This window comes from Entelurus aequoreus, linkage group LG16 (genome assembly GCF_033978785.1).
Source record: "Entelurus aequoreus isolate RoL-2023_Sb linkage group LG16, RoL_Eaeq_v1.1, whole genome shotgun sequence".
In the NCBI taxonomy this organism is placed as follows: Eukaryota; Metazoa; Chordata; class Actinopteri; order Syngnathiformes; family Syngnathidae; genus Entelurus; species Entelurus aequoreus.
The window spans coordinates 32,018,796-32,035,629 of NC_084746.1; the positions used below are offsets into that span (position 1 = coordinate 32,018,796).

At 40.3% G+C, this 16,834-nt stretch overlaps 1 protein-coding gene across 3 annotated transcripts in view; it reads left to right on the forward strand.

Annotated features, from left to right (window-relative positions):
- The window catches only part of LOC133630849 (laminin subunit alpha-3-like), a 288,676-nt gene that overhangs the window by 146,353 nt on the left and 125,489 nt on the right, over nt 1-16,834 (forward strand). For all 3 annotated transcript variants that reach the window (XM_062022652.1, XM_062022651.1, XM_062022654.1), the window contains 4 exons: nt 7,824-7,941; nt 11,999-12,117; nt 12,207-12,377; nt 12,912-13,012. In XM_062022652.1, coding sequence (XP_061878636.1) covers nt 7,824-7,941; nt 11,999-12,117; nt 12,207-12,377; nt 12,912-13,012 — 509 coding nt within the window. The remainder of the gene's footprint in view (nt 1-7,823; nt 7,942-11,998; nt 12,118-12,206; nt 12,378-12,911; nt 13,013-16,834) is intronic.

A 16,834-nucleotide genomic window follows, 5' to 3' on the forward strand; every position in this document is an offset into this window, starting at 1 on the left:
GTACATTATATACCTCAGCTAACTAAACTATGCCATAGTTTAGTTAGCTGATATAATTCATATAGCAATACAGTCTCACTGCACAGCAGCTCAGCAGTTAGCCGAGTCATTGTGCACAATCCATGTCAGGGGCGCCGCTAGGGATTTTGGGCCCCATGAAAAGAATCTTTACAGGGCCCCCATTATTTTTTCTGTATTATAATTTCATCATCATTAGGGGCCTCTCTGGGCCCCCCTCCATCATGGGCCCCTAGAATCCGTCTCCTTTATCCCCCTTTTCGGCGCCCCTGATCCATGTTGAGGCACAAATCAGTGACGTGCCTCATCTGGCTGCTGATCACCGCACCGTCTCTTCTCAGTATTTGAACGGCAAATGTGAAAATAAAAATAATCTAAAACTGGTGAAGTTAAATGGAAAATAACTTTAGTATAATCACTGGATACATATAACAATTTAATTATTATTTTTTTCTTTTTACATTTTTTTTCTTTCCATGACGGCAGGTGAGGCCCCGCCTCCCCTGCCTCTAGTGACGGCACGCCACTGATGTATACTTATATATATACATATATATAAATGTATATATACATATATATATATATATGTATACTTATATATATATGTATATATATATATATATATATATATATATATATATATATATATATATATATGTATACTTATATATATATATATATATATATATATATATATATATATATATATATATATATATATATATATATATATATATATATATATATATATATATATATATATATATATATATACTTATATATATATATATATATATATATATATATATATATATATATATATATATATATATATACATATATATACATATATATATATATATATATATATATATATATATATATATATATATATATATATATATATATATATATATATATATATATATATATATATATATATATATATATATACACACTACCGTTCAAAAGTTTGTGGTCACATTGAAATGTGCTTATTTTTGAAGGAAAAGCACTGTACTTTTCAATGAAGATAACTTTAAACTAGTCTTAACCCTTGCTCCTGATGGCTGCTGGTTAGCGCCTTGCATGGCAGCTCCCGCTATCAGTGTGTGAATGTGTGTGTGAATGGGTGAATGTGGAAATACTGTCAAAGCGCTTTGAGTACCTTGAAGGTAGAAAAGCGCTAAACAAGTATAACCCATTTATTATTATTTATAACTTTAAAGAAATACACTCTATACATTGCTTGTGTGGTAAATGACTATTCTAGCTGCAAATGTCTGGTTTTTGGTGCAATATCTACATAGGTGTATAGAGGCCCATTTCCAGCAACTATCACTCCAGTGTTGTAATGGTACAATGTGTTTGCTCATTGGCTCAGAAGGCTAATTGATGATTAGAAAACCCCTGTGCAATCATGTTCACACATCTGAAAACAGTTTAGCTCGTTACAGAAGCTATAAAACTGACCTTCCTTTGAGCAGATTGAGTTTCTGGAGCATCACATTTGTGGGGTCAATTAAACGCTCAAAATGGCCAGAAAAAGAGAACTTTCATCTGAAACTCGACAGTCTATTCTTGTTCTTAGAAATGAAGGCTATTCCACAAAATTGTTTGGGTGACCCCAAACTTTTGAACGGTAGTGTATGTATATGTATATACACACACACACACACACACACACACACACACACACACACACACACACACACACACACACACACACACACACACACACACACACACACACACACACACACACACACACACACACACACACACACACACACACACACACACACACACCATCATCTTATAATAACAATACATTATATTTATTTCTATTTATCTACACAGTGTTAAAATACATTTGACAAAACACAGAAACTAAGAAAATAACTACTTTAATATACAAAGATTTAAAAACAACATGATTATGCAATCAAACCTTCCCTGTGCCTTGTGATGGATACACTAGGCTGCCGTTTTTTTTCAGGGCGAGAAGGTGGTAGCTCTCGTCAAATGATGGCGCTGCGCAGCACACATCACAGGACAGCTTCTCAACAAAACCTCTGGAGTTTGTGTTTCTTCATGCTGTTAACGATCTGTCTAGCTGCACACACTGGAAACGAGTAGCGAGGGCAGAGTAATGGATTTATTGACAGTGCAGTGTGAAAGCCGAAGTGTTTCTTTTGCAGTTAAGTATACACAGTTTTAAAAAAAATAACCTGCGGCGGCATTTTCTGACGCAACATCCACGTTTCGATGTCCGGCCCCTGAGATCTTGGGCTCTCTTCATGATGTAATTGATTAGCCCTGCTTTAGGGTGTTTTGCTGAATAACCACACATTTTGCTACATCTATTTAGGAAACTGACTAACACGTTTGTGAAATTTGAGCATGAACGCTTAAAAAGACATGGCCAAAATAAACCTTGGGCAAAATAAACATGGGCTAGCATGTCTTACAAAAAACATTGGAAACAATGAGACACTCCTTTGATTGTCCAAAATGTCTTGAACAGTAATAATTGTGATTAATGGGGAAGTAACGGCACCCCTGATTATTTCAGTGTCTCAATACTTTTGTCCATGTATAAGTGTGTCAGACCGTCTCCAAACAACAATGTAGGCCTCTTGGTTTATTTTCAGTGTGTGTTTAGACTGGCTGAGGTGCATTTGGGAGACAGAAATGAAAGCAGGCAAAGTCTCATCAGGGTCGCCTCTTATCCTCAAAGATTCCTCTCAATGTTACCAGCATCAACAACATTCAGGTCATTTAAGACAAGTTCTGCAGGGCACACTAAGCACAACCGTACGCTCATTAAAGGACAATGTTGAGACGCTGGCTCGTGGTTAACGTCCTAACGTGTCGCTGTAGAGAAGATTGTCACCACTGTGAGTTAGGGATTTAGTGACAGGTTCTTCAACCAGGCGGCGGCACGCTTTCTCCTCTGTGGGGCATTAGGAGGGAGGCGGGAATGTGGCGCTATGTCGGGAATTTAAGATGGATTGTCATGCCAGCCTGCATGTCTCTCCTCCTCCCTAGCTGACTCTTCAACTTCCTGGCAGTATTTTATTAAGGATGGCGGTGCAGGGCTGTTCCCTTGAAAAGCTTTGTTTCTATTTTTACCGCTCTTGTTTGCCCATCCTGTTGCACGTGGGCAGGGTTTTTCTCTGATTAGTTAGACTCCATCGACGCTGATTAAAGGACCTCCCGAAGAGGATCTCTGTCATTTGAAACATAATGATTTTGTTGTTCCTTTGTGTCGGTGACCTTTGAACTTTCTCACTACTTACCAAGCCACTTGAACTTGGGGTCACCAACACTTACGTGGCTTTGATACTCATAAAGCCGCCTCTTTATATATTTTTTATTTGTCAATGCTGTTTTTTAATCATATTATTTTGAATATGCAATTAGTACTGACACATATTTCTATTGAGAATCATTGGATTAATCACAGGTTATTACTCACTTGCACAATTTAAATTGACTTAAAAAAAAAGATTATTATATATTTAATATTAAGATATATTTGAACACAAATGCAAATGTATTGTCAGAGTGTCATACATGCACTTTTTAAAAAATGTTTTACATTGATTTACATCATGTATTTACTCAGAATCTGGTAACAATTTCATATAAAGTCCCGTGCGGGTGTATTTTGAATTAAAAAGCGCTTAAAATAAATTATGTGTTTAATCTGTATATATGTATATATACGTATACAAACATATACAACTCATATATATATATATATATATATATATATATATATATATATATATATATATATATATATATATATATATATATATATATATATACTGTATATATATATATATATATATATATATATATATATATATATATATATATATATATATATATATATATATATATATATATATATATATATATATATATATATGTCTTAATTAGATTATCCAAAAAAATTGTGCTCGATACCGTGGTAGAGCGTAATATGTATGTGTGGGAAAAAATCACAAGACTATTTCATCTCTACAGGCCTGTTTCATGAGGGGTTTCCGCAATCCTCAGGAGATTTTAATGGAAGCATTCACATACCATGGTTTATATAGGACACAGAACGGGTGGGTACAGGCAGGCGTGGAGGCGTGGTGATTGGTTCATGTGTTACCTAGGAGGTGTTTCCTTCTGTGACGGCATGCTGATACAATTTCGCTGCGCTTGTTGAGGGATGACAAGTCTGGACGGTATATAATAAACAGTTTCTCTTTTGAGCATAGGTTGCATCTTTTATTACCACTGTTGTAAGGTGTGCTGTATACAAGAATTTGCCATGTTATTGAATATTCAACATTATTGTCTTTGAGATTCCAAATGTGTTTGCTGAGTTCTGTAGTGTTCCGCAGGCTTTTGCATCTGAAAGAAGCCTTGTGGTTGTTCCATCTGGTTTTGAATTCTCCCTCAGTTAATCCTACATATGTGTCGGATGTGTTAATGTCCTTGCGTGTTACCTTAGCTTGGTAAACAACTGATGGTTGTAAGCACCCCCCGTTGAGAGGGCAATCAGGTTTCTTGTGGCAGTTACAGCCTTTGTCGGTTTTGGAGTCGTTCTGCCTGGTGGTGGGCGGCTCCTTTTCAATTGCTTTATTGTGGTTTGAAATGATTTGTCGCATGTTGTTCATGCAGCTGTAGCTCAATTTAATGTTGTTCTTGTTGAATATTTTTCTTAGGGTGTTGCCTTTGGGGAAGTGTTTGTCGATCAGGGTGAGGAATTTGTGGCCAATGTTAGTTGAGACGTTTTTGCTGTATGGAGGGTTGTACCAGATAATGTTGTTTCGTTTTCTGCTCCTTTTTGGTTGGTTTCCTGGCGGGGGTTCGTAGGTGAGGGTGAAGTTGTATCCGCTTTCATCAAGTGCTTTTTGGTACGATTCAGCTTTACTAGATGACAGCATCGATAGTCTTTTATTAATTCCGGTAGGTATTCTTTTTGTGGTTGCGGGTGGGTGGTTGCTGTCATGGTGCACGTATTGGAGTGTTGTGTTGGGTTTCGTGAATGGTTGGTAGCTGTTATTCCTCAGGTTGAAAGTGACGTCGAGGAAGTTGACGGTTTGCTTGTTGGCTTCAATCGTGATCCGTAGGCCGTTCTCTTTGAAGATTTGGCATATACGCTTCTTGGTATTCTCGCTGCTCCTTGGCGAGGCGCGACACACTGCCAGTCCGTCATCACGGTAAATACCAAGGTTCAGGTTGAGGCTAGCGAGCTGGGAGAGGAGGAAACTCCCAACAAGTTCGCACGTTTCTGCTCCGTCAAAACTCCCCATAGTGACGTCACTATATATATATATATATATATATATATATATATATATATATATATATATATATATATATATATATATATATATATATATATATGAGTTAACTTGCTATTTTTGATAGCCCTAACATTAATGCAAATGTTCATATACATATAGTTATGTACAGTACAGGCCAAAAGTTTGGACACAATTGTTGAAGGAGCGCAGCCTCCAATCTGAATTTTCTTTATTTTCATCACTATTTATATTGTAGATTGTCACTGAAGGCATCAAAACTATGAATGAACACATGTGGAGTTATGTACTTAACAAAAAAAGGTGAAATAACTGAAAACATGTTTTAGTTTCAGGCAGCACGGTGGAAGAGGGGTTAGTGCGTCTGCCTCACAATACAAAGGTCCTGAGTAGTCGTGAGTTCAATCCCGGCCTCTGGATCTTTCTGTGTGGAGTTTGCATGTCGTCCCCGTGACTGCGTGGGTTCCCTCCGGGTACTCCGGCTTCCTCCCACCTCCAAAGACATGCACCTGGGGATAGGTTGATTGGCAACACTAAATTGGCCCTAGTGTGTGAATGTGAGTGTGAATGTTGTCTGTCTATCTGTGTTGGCCCTGCGATGAGGTGGCGACTTGTCCCCGCCTTCCGCCCGATTGTAGCTGAGATAGGCTCCAGCGCCCCCCGCGACCCCGAAGGGAATAAGCGGTAGAAAATGGATGGATGGATGGATATTTTAGTTTCTTCAAAATAGCCACCCTTTGCTCTGATTACTGCTTTGCACACTCTTGGCATTCTCTGGATAAGCTTCAAGCACACCTGTGAAGTGAAAACCATTTCAGGTGACTCCCTCTTCAAGCTCACCTCAAGCACCTCTGACCTCACAAACAGACAAAAAAAAATCCCCACGTACAAGCTCATACAATTTTTTTTACAAAGTCTTCCTATGGATGCTGTCATAATTTTTTGACTCACTGGAGGTGTAGTGGCTAGTCAGTGTTCCAAATACAGGCCTGCTGTGGTTTTTCATCAAAGCAGCGATGGATGCTAAACAAGTGGGGGCCTGTTCCTCCAAACATCAAGAGAGATATTCTATAGAATTGTGTGATCATTTCAATCCAGAGGGCGCTCTCTGTTATTGAGATGTTAAAACATTGCCTAAAGTTCCTCTTCCCAAGGAGGCTGCACTCCTTCAACAATTGCAATAAACTCTTGTGGATGTACTACCAGTCTGTGGTTGCCAGTGTTCTGTTCTATGTCGTAGTGTGCTGGGGGGCAATATATCTAAGAAGAACAGCTCCAGACTAGAGAAACTGATCAGGCGGGCCGGCTCTATGATCGGAATAAAACTGGACTCACTGGTGACGGTGGCAAAGAAGAGGACTGTGGAAAAACTAGTGAGCATCATGGATGATGCCAGTCACCCTCTGCATACTGTTATCAGTAGCCAGATGAGCCTGTTCAGTGCTAGACTGCTTCATCCCAAGTGCAGGACTAGTAAATTAAACTCAATTGTCCCACACGCCATTAGACTGTACAACTCCTCTCTGGGGGGAAAGGGGGGGTACTAGGATGACAGGGGATGCAAAACAATAACAGATCAATACTTTTTCATAACATGGTCACTACTGCCTAGTTTCTCTTGTTATATTCTTATTTTTACTGTTATATTTTTATTCTTATTGTTGCTTTTTATTTGTATTGTTATTGTAATATTTTCAATTTTATTTCCATTTATACCCACATGATTTACTTTTTACTTTTTAAATTTGATCTCAATTCTGTACACTGCTGCTGGAATTGTAATTTTCCTGAGGGAACTCTCCTGAAGGAATCAATAAAGTACTATCCATCCATCTATCTATCTATCTATCTATCTATCTATCTATCTATCTATCTATCTATCTATCTATCTATCTATCTATCTATCTATCTATCTATCTATCTATCTATCTATCTATCTATCTATCTATCTATCTATCTATCTATCTATCTATCTATCTATCTATCTATCTATCTATCTATCTATCTATCTATCTATCTATCTATTTAAAGATGTCTTCCAGCATTGACGTCACATCTCTTCCAGCTGTAACGCCAGCTATGGTGCAGCTGGTGGCCATCGTGTAAGTGAGGCTTTCTAGTTGTGCATGGAGTCCATGGCAGTTTGTAACAAAGAGAGCCTTGATGAGCATAAATTACATGCCCATTGTGTCTGCAGACAAAATGAACGTTTTGAAATCTCCGCTTTGCCCGAAACAATTCCAGACATAATGTTCCGCCATTTGTTTGTGATAGGAGGAGAAGATAGAGCCTTCAGAGAGCAGATCATGTGGGCATAAGTTGAGGCATTTTCACTAAACTACTGCTTTTGTTGACTCTGCATAGAAATGTGTGGACTATTTTTTGTCATTCTGTAAAAACTGTGAAGTCTGCAAGCCACTACGATTTCTCTCATTTTTAATCATTATTTTGGTGTTGGTGTTTTTTTTTTAGCTCTTCCATGTTGCCTATGTCATCATAAAGTTTGCTAATTCGCCACGGCCCGACCTGTGGGTGCTGGAGCGCTCTGTGGATAACGCCAAGACCTTCATCCCCTGGCAGTATTTTGCACGTAAGTTCATACTTCAATGGTCCTGTGTCTTTAGTTGCCATCAAACAAAACGTGTGGTTACTTTATCAGGTCAGCATCAAATAGCAACAAACATGTCATGCCTACACGTTCAACCTCAACTCCTTACCAATTGTACTACTGCCAGGTTTATTCATCCCTTGGGATATTGTGCAACTCTTGTTTTAGATCTTCTATTTACAAATCTCGCCTCCATTTAATGAAATCTTTGTTTATTTCTATTAGGGTTGTCCCGAAACCAATATTTTGGTACCAGTACCAAAATGTATTTAGATAATTTTCGATACCTTTCGATTATTTTCTAAATAAAGAGGACCACAAAAAATCGCATTATTGGCTTTATTTTAACAAAAAATCTTAGGGTACATTAAACATATGCTTGTTATTGCAATCTAAGAACAATTTTGTCCTTAAATAAAATAGTGAACATACTAGACAACTTGTCTTTTATTAGTAAGTAAGCAAACAAAATCTCCTAATTTGTCTGCTGACGTATGCAGTAACATATTGTGTCATTTCTCATTCTATTATTTTGTCAAAATTATGAGGGACAAGCTGTAAAAAATAATTATTATTCCACTTGTTCATTTACTGTTAATATCTGCTTTCTTTCAACATGTTCTATCTACACTTCTGTTAAAATGTAACAATTACTTATTCTTCTGTTGTTTGGATACTTTACATTAGTTTTGGATGACACCGCACATTTACGTATCGATCCGATACCAAGTAGTTACAGGATCATACATTGGTCATATTCAAAGTCCTCATGTGTCCAGGGACATATTTCCTGAGTTTATAAACATAAAATGAATTTAAAAAAAAGGGGAAAAGATTTTGTGACGATAAAAAATATTGATGTAATCATAATAATATCGACTAGATACGCTACTGTACTTGGTATCATTAGAGTGGATATCAGGTAGATCCACCCATGGCATTTGCTTACATTCAGGCGCGCAAGCTTTGGTTAGCGGTGACGCCGGTGAGCTATTGTATCCTCCTACAGTGTGTAGTGAAGCATGTTTAGCTATTCCTCGTCCTGCAGGGATGATACTTGAAAGAAACATACTTTATTTGTCGCCATGGAGGCGAGGATTAGTGATTTAGAAGTAGCTAAAACACTGCCGACTGCGGATGGATGTTTGTTGCTAGCTAGCTAGCCAGCCATGACTTCCTGAGAGCGTTTCAGTGTTATAGCTTCACCTTTATCTTTAGTTTTTAGGCCACAATGCGTCCGTTGTCCCTTTTCTGTCTACACACTGTGTCTGCTTGTAAGTACTCTGTGATTGTGCGCTGCCGAACATGCTCCTCTGCTCATAAAACCAGCAATGTCACGACGTGACGACGCAGTGTCATGCCCGGGAACTGGTACTTTTCAAACAGTGTAGTACCGTTTTTGAGTCATTAGTACCGCGATACTATACTAGTACCGGTATACCGTACAACCCTAATTTCTATGTAAGATCACCAATGAAACTTTATTTTATTTTTATTTATAAAGCACTTTTCATATATACATAAAACTACATGAATTACTTTATTAAACATATTAATGTGAGCATCAAAAGTCTTTTCAATTATGGAGAGTTGTTTTGTGCCAACATTCATAAAAAATAAAGCTACTTAAATGGTACGGATGTGAATCTTACAGGAACTCACGATTCCATTCCATTCCAATTCTTGAGGTGACCATTCGATTCAGAATTCATATTGGATTCAACATAAGTCTCACTATACAATTTTTGGGATACAAATTTAAGTACAACCTTTTTACAACAGGTTAGCGCCTATATAAAAAAATGTTATCTTGAAAATTATGACCAGATTCCGAATTGGAATGACCGAGAATGGCAATTCGAATGTGAATATTTTTTTTTCCAGCATTCCTAATGAATGCGTAATTAAATATGATTATTAATCAAATAAATTAATTACAATAATTATTTATTTACTACAATTAATTCATGATCAATGTATACATCTCATAACATTTTGCCCATTGAATATGAACGGGCCAATTTTCAAACATGCACAACTCCCACATTTCTCACCCAATTCGACTCGTTCCACCATCCACACACTCCACTCACCTTGGACAATCAAACTACCGTTTAATCAAACTAAATTAAAAAATATTGCAGAAATTCCCAGAATTCCTAGATTTCCAGAGCCCTATTTTCACCTCTTCCTGAAAAGTTTTCAGAGTCCACATTTTTCAACCGTTTTTGACCATATCACCTTCAAAACTTTCCTCTTAGTCGGGACAACAAAGGCTCCTATTTTTACCCCCCAAATTCCAGGAATTCCGAAATACCCATTCTCAATTCGAACTGTTACTGCGTCAATATTTTTCAACTGATTTCAAAAATTCCAACACCAACCTATTCATATAATTTCTGACAATTGTGCTACATCAATATTTTCAAAAAGTCCTGGTTTTCCCGAAATTCCTAAATTTCCAGGAATTTCCCATTCAAATGAATGGACGTATTCATAGTTCTACATGCCCTAAATTCTCAAAATTTTGCGCCATTTTAAATTTCAATTCGGACCTTTCAACCACCCACGCACACTACTGTTCCAATATATCGAACGCAAAACATGTTTTCCCTTTCCCCAAATTACAGTTTTTCCCGGAATTTCCCTGAATTTATTCCTCATTGACAATGAATGGGCATTATACAATCTACTGCACAACCCACATTTCTCATCAGATGTAAACCGTTCCATCATCAACACACTTCAATCACCTTGAAAAATCAAACTACCATTTAATCAAACTAAATTAAAAAATATTCAGAGTGCACATTTTTCAACCGATTGGACCATTTCACCTTCAAATCATTCCTCTTAGTTGGGACAGACAACAAAGGATCCTAATTTTTTTGTACGAATTCCCGGTTTTCGCGAATTTTCAGGAATTCCAAAACTATGTCAACATTTTTCAACTGATTTAAAAAATTCCAACACCAACCCATTCATATAATTTCTGACAATTGTGCAAATATCAATATTTTTAAAAAATTCCCGGTTTTCCTGAAATTCTGAAATTTCCAGGAATTTCCCAATCGACAATGCCCGTAATTCTCAAAATGTTGCACTATTTTTAAATCCGATTCTGACCTTTCAACCATCAACTCACATTACTCTTCTGCTATATCGAACGCAAATTCCCCCAAATTTCTGTTTTTCCCGGAATTTTCTCCTCAATGACAATGAAAGGGCATAATACAATCTACTGCACAACCTACATTTCTCATCATATTTAAACCGTTCCACCATCCGCACACTCCACTCAACTTGGACAATCAAACTACCATTTAATAAAACTAAATTAAAAAATATTCCGGAAATGCCCAGAATTCCTAGATTTCCAAAGCCCTATTTTCACCTCTTCCTGAAAAGTTTTCAGAGTCCACATTTTTCAACCGTTTTTGACCATTTCACCTTCAAAGTCTTCCTTTTAGTTGGGAAAACTAAGGAGGCTATTTTTTTTTCGTACAAATTCCCGGTTTTCCCGAAATTCCAGGAATGACCCATTCTTAAGACGAACTGTTACTACGTCAACATTTTTCAACTGATTCCAAAAATTCCAACACCAACCCATTCATATCATTTCTGACGATTGTGTTAGTATCAATATTTCAAAAGATTCCCGGTTTTCCTGAATTTCCCAAATTTCCAGGAATTTCCCATTCTACCATACCCTAAATTCTCAAAATGTTGCACCATTTTTAAATCCAATTCCGACCTTTCAACCATCCACCCACATTACGCTTCCGATATATCGAGCGCACATTTCCGGTTTTGGCTTAATTTTTCCTCATTGACAATGAATGGGCATTACACAATCTACTGCACAACCCACATTTCTCATCAGATTTAAACCATTCCACTCCTGCGTATCGGGGGCTCAGTGGCTTGCGGACATAGGGCATTCACACACAATTCCTACTGGAATTGCAAATTCTAGTTATTATATATAATTATACTGATTATTAAATTAAGCAAACTAAGGCAGTTTGTTTCTGTACAGATTCAAAGCACGAATGCATTGAAAGGTTCAGAAAGCAGCCCAACTCTCGAGTCGTAAACGACGACGATCAGCTCTGCACCACAGAATATTCTCGAATCGTCCCTCTGGAGAACGGAGAGGTAAAATCATTAAATGCCAACAAGCATGTTTACTAAATCAAACTTTCATCACTGCTAAGTGTCAACGGATAAAAACATGTGATGTCTAGGTTGTGGTGTCCTTGATCAATGGTCGGCCAGGATCCAAAGACTTCACCCGCTCTCCCGTGCTGCAGGACTTCACCAGGGCCACCAACGTGCGCCTACGCTTCCTCCGCAGCAACACGCTGCTGGGTCACCTGATCAGCAAGGCCCAAAGAGACCCCACCGTCACACGCAGGGTAAGGGCAAAAAAAAATATCCCCAAAATTGGAGCACTTTCATACTATGGCGTTGTGTTGACAGTATCTTGCATCCGTGCGTATATAAAACCTGGATAGAGGTGTTTGGATGTTTTTTAAGCACTTTATAGGCAGAATAGAGCGACTCCCTTGGGCTCCATTGTTATCGGACTTTTGCTCACATGTATTTATAAGGATTGTTAATGATGGGCAAAATTACAACACGAGCATTTCGCCTTTAACAGTTCGCCAAGAGACAGCTCTTATCTCAAAACAATGTGGCCAGTGTGTGTTTCCAGTATGCATTTACACGCACTATCGTGTCGTGTCATGAAAAATATTTTTTTTTAATTGCTATTCAAACAAATGTATCAGGATGAATCATTTGTTACTTTTAAATGAGTCCGTGTTGACAACTGTTTATCTGTTCGCCCACCGCCGTGAGTCACCCCATCATAAAACTTATCTCCACACTTCGTTCCCGATGCCAAGACAGCCTCTTTGGTTTTGATGTTTTTGTGTGTTTCTGCTCAGTACTACTACAGCATCAAAGACATCAGCATTGGCGGACGCTGCGTGTGTCATGGCCACGCTCAGGTGTGCGGTGCTGGTCTCAACGCAGAAAACCCAAACAAGTAAGTCATCCTTCGAATGTCAGCTTTTTTTTTTTTTGCACCACTCAACCTGAGCTTGTCAAATGTTAACTTCCAAATCCTGCCTGTTGATCCATTTCCTGCATATGTTCCGTCGTTTATTCATTAACAGAAGTTTTGCACAATGGAAACATTCAGCCGACCTGCTTGGCGACTCTTGTGAGCTCATGTGTTTGTCAATGGACGTCACAATGGTGAAAGGCACAGGATTGTTAGCTGCCGTGATAACCGACTGTAACATTGTAAACAAATGGTGTAATCTTTGGAAAGATGTGCTACTAAAGTGCTACTTTACTGAACCACAGTAGACCTCTGTGTCCTGTATAGAAGTCATTCATGGGTATAGGTCACACTTGTTTTGATCGTTAGATGTTAACAGAAGCAAAAAATGCAAGCTCTTACTTTCGTTTTGAGCTTAGATTTTGGAGACAGATGGCATTATCGGCATTTGAAGAATCATTCATGGTCAGCATGCAGCAGAGTTGTCTACCTCTGCATGAACTTTAAAATGCCGATTGCGCTTCTCGGCTGTTTGAAAACTATCAGATCATTGCCGATGAGCGGGTCTTATCAGGTCTATTTTCATACAAAAGGCGCACCGGATTATAGGGCGCATTAAAGGGGTCGTATTATTTTATTGTTTCCTTGCGGTCTACATAACATGTAATGGTGGTTCTTTGGTAAAAATGTTGCATAGATTATGTTTTACAGATCATCTTTAAGCCGCTTTCTGACAGTCGCTTCAGGATGCGCAGTTTTGTGGACGGTCTTATTTACGAGGCTCACGTTCGGCAGCGTCTTTTCTCCGTCATCTTTGTTGTAGCCGTGTAGCGTGCAAGGACAGGAGTGGAAGAAGTGTCAAAAGATGGAACTAACTGTTTTAATGACATTCAGACTCCACTTAAATCAATAACGGAGCAGCATCTTCTCATCCGTGGCTCACTAGTGCAACAACAACACCGGAAATGTGTCCCTTGAAAAAACGTCTGACTGGAACTCTAATAACTAAAGTTCCTTGGGTGAATAATGTAAACACACTACACCGGTATGTTTTAGCGCTTTCATCGCGAGTTTACTGACAGATATAAGTAAGAACTTTACACTACTTTATATGAGTACGGTGTTGGCACGGACTACAGAGGCGGACTCCCGCAAATGTTAAGGACTTATGCATATCCCAAATACAGATCAGCAGGTACCAGAAGGTAAGAAAAGTTGCTTTTAAATAATATTGTGAAACAAAACCAGATAATATGTCTTAGCTTATTGTACCAGAAGGTAAGAAAAGTTGCTTTTAAATAATATTGTGAAACAAAATGTTATGGTTACTAAGGGGAGATGATGGCAAACAGAACACTAGATGGCAGTATACACAAATATTTATTATATATATAGACAATATATATATATATATATATATATATATATATATATATATATATATATATATATATATATATATATATATATATATATATATATATATATATATATATATATATAATAATAATAATAAACAATACAACTAAACTAAGGAAATGGAGTGTGAACTAGAATACAAGAGTGTGTGGTGTAAGACTATGTGTGTAGTTAGCTGAAGTGTGTGTGTTACCAAGTGTTGAACGAGAGATGAGAAAGTCCAGGGGTAGAGGGGAGCCAAGCGAGGGAAGTCAAGGATCGAGGGAGGCAGTCAGTGTGCAGAGGGAGATCCGGGGAAATGTGAGACACACAGCTCACTGTCCAGGCAACGGAGGGTACTGCGGGGACACGGGAGAAGACAGGGGGTCAAGGCACGGAGAGGAAACAAGGAGAGAGAGCTATAGCTTCGCTTACGGGTCACCATAAGAAAACTAAGTTCCCGCCCCGATCCTTGGGTCCACTGGTCTTTTATCTAGCTCGCCCTCATCAGTCCCAGGTGTGCAGCTCTCCGGTGAGTGATTGCAGCTGGTGGCTGCTGCAGGGCGGAGATGCACACGGCGCGTCCCTGGATGTACGCACCCGTGGGCGTGTCCCGAGGTGCGCACAGACGGATGAGCGGCGTTGGCAGGAGTCTGAGCCGTAACAGTACCCCCCTCCTTATGGACAGCTCCCAGATGTCCTACAGGTCTTACCACAAAAGGCACAGGAACAAAAGTCAAGGGAGGGTGGAGGGGTGAACTGGTGGTGGGTCGCCGGCCCAAATGTCCCCGAATCCACCGGGGACGAGTCTGGTGGCGGCGGCTAGTAGACCCCCGGCGAGGTGGACGACCAAGGAACGGTCGACTTCTTGGCCGTCGTACGCGAGTGGCGCCGTGGTGCGTCCCGCCGGAAACGAAGAGGAGGCCGGCACCATGGCACAGCCCGCTGGACGCGAAGAGGAGGGCACATCGTCGTCTGAGGTGAAGTGGAACAGGAAGACGCCGTCGTGGAAGCAGCGGACGTCATCGGCGGCGTGGAAGCAGCGGACGTCATCGGCGGCGTGGAAGCAGCAGACGTTGGCGGCGCTGGAGACGAGGAGGACGGCTGAGGATCAGGCCGAGGTGCTGGGGTGGGCGCTGCCGGCCGAGGTGCAGAGGTCTGCGCTGCAGGCCGAGGTGCAGAGGTCGGCGCTGCAGGCCGAGGTGCGAAGGTCGGGGCCAGCCTGGGAGCTGGTGGAGACGCAGGGGCTATCCTGGGGACTGGTGCTAGCTCGGAGGCTAGCTTGGGGACTGGTGCTAGCCCGGGGGCTGGTGCTAGCTCGGAGGCTAGCCGAGGGGCTGGTGCTAGCTCGGAGGCTAGTCGAAGGGCTGGTGCTACGTCGGAGGCTAGTCGAGGGGCTGGGGATAGCTCGGAGGCTAGTCGAGGGGCTGGTGCTAGCTCAGGGGCTAGCCGAGGGGCTGGTGCTAGCTCAGGGGCTAGCCGAGGGGCTGGTGCTAGCTCAGGGGCTAGCCAGGGGGCTGGTGGCTGTGGCTGGGAAAAACGAAAAATAGGTGGAATAAGTCTGGCCGGGGGTAGCCTGTCTGGGTGCGGCTGCGCGGGTAAATTCTTCCATCCCTACAGCACTGCTAAATAGTCCATGAATTTGCTGAGGTGGGCTAGAAAAATTGTCCAGGGTGGATTGAAAAGAAAAAACCATCGTGAGAGGGGCAAAAAGAAAGGAGGAAGAAAAAAAAATGTCACTGGGGTGGAGCTAAAGTCACTGGGGGACGAGCTAAAGAAAAACTGTGCCATCAGGTCCTTATATATAATTTTGCGGGAACTTTCTGTTATGGTTACTAAGGGGAGATGACGGCAAACAGAACACTAGATGGCAGTATATACAAATATTTATTATATATATAGACAATATAGATATATATATATAATAATAATAAACAATACAACTAAACTAAGGAAATGGAGTGTGAAGTAGAATACAAGAGTGTGTGGTGTAAGACTATGTGTGTAGTTAGCTGAAGTGTGTGTGTTACCAAGTGTTGAACGAGAGATGAGGAAGTCCAGGGGTAGAGGGGAGCCAAGCGAGGGAAGTCAAGGATCGAGGGAGGCAGTCCGTGTCCAGAGGGAGATCCGGGGAAATGTGAGACGCACAGCTCACTGTCCAGGCGACGGAGGGTACTGCGGGGACACGGGAGAAGACAGGGGGTCAAGGCACGGAGAGGAAACAAGGAGAGAGAGCTATAGCTTCGCTTACGGGTCACCATGAGAAAACTAAGTTCCCGCCCCGATCCTTGGGTCCACTGGTCTTTTATCTAGCTCGCCCTCATCAGTCCCAGGTGTGCAGCTCTCCGGTGAGTGATTGCAGCTGGTGGCTGCTGCAGGGCGGAGATGCACACGGCGCGTCCCTGG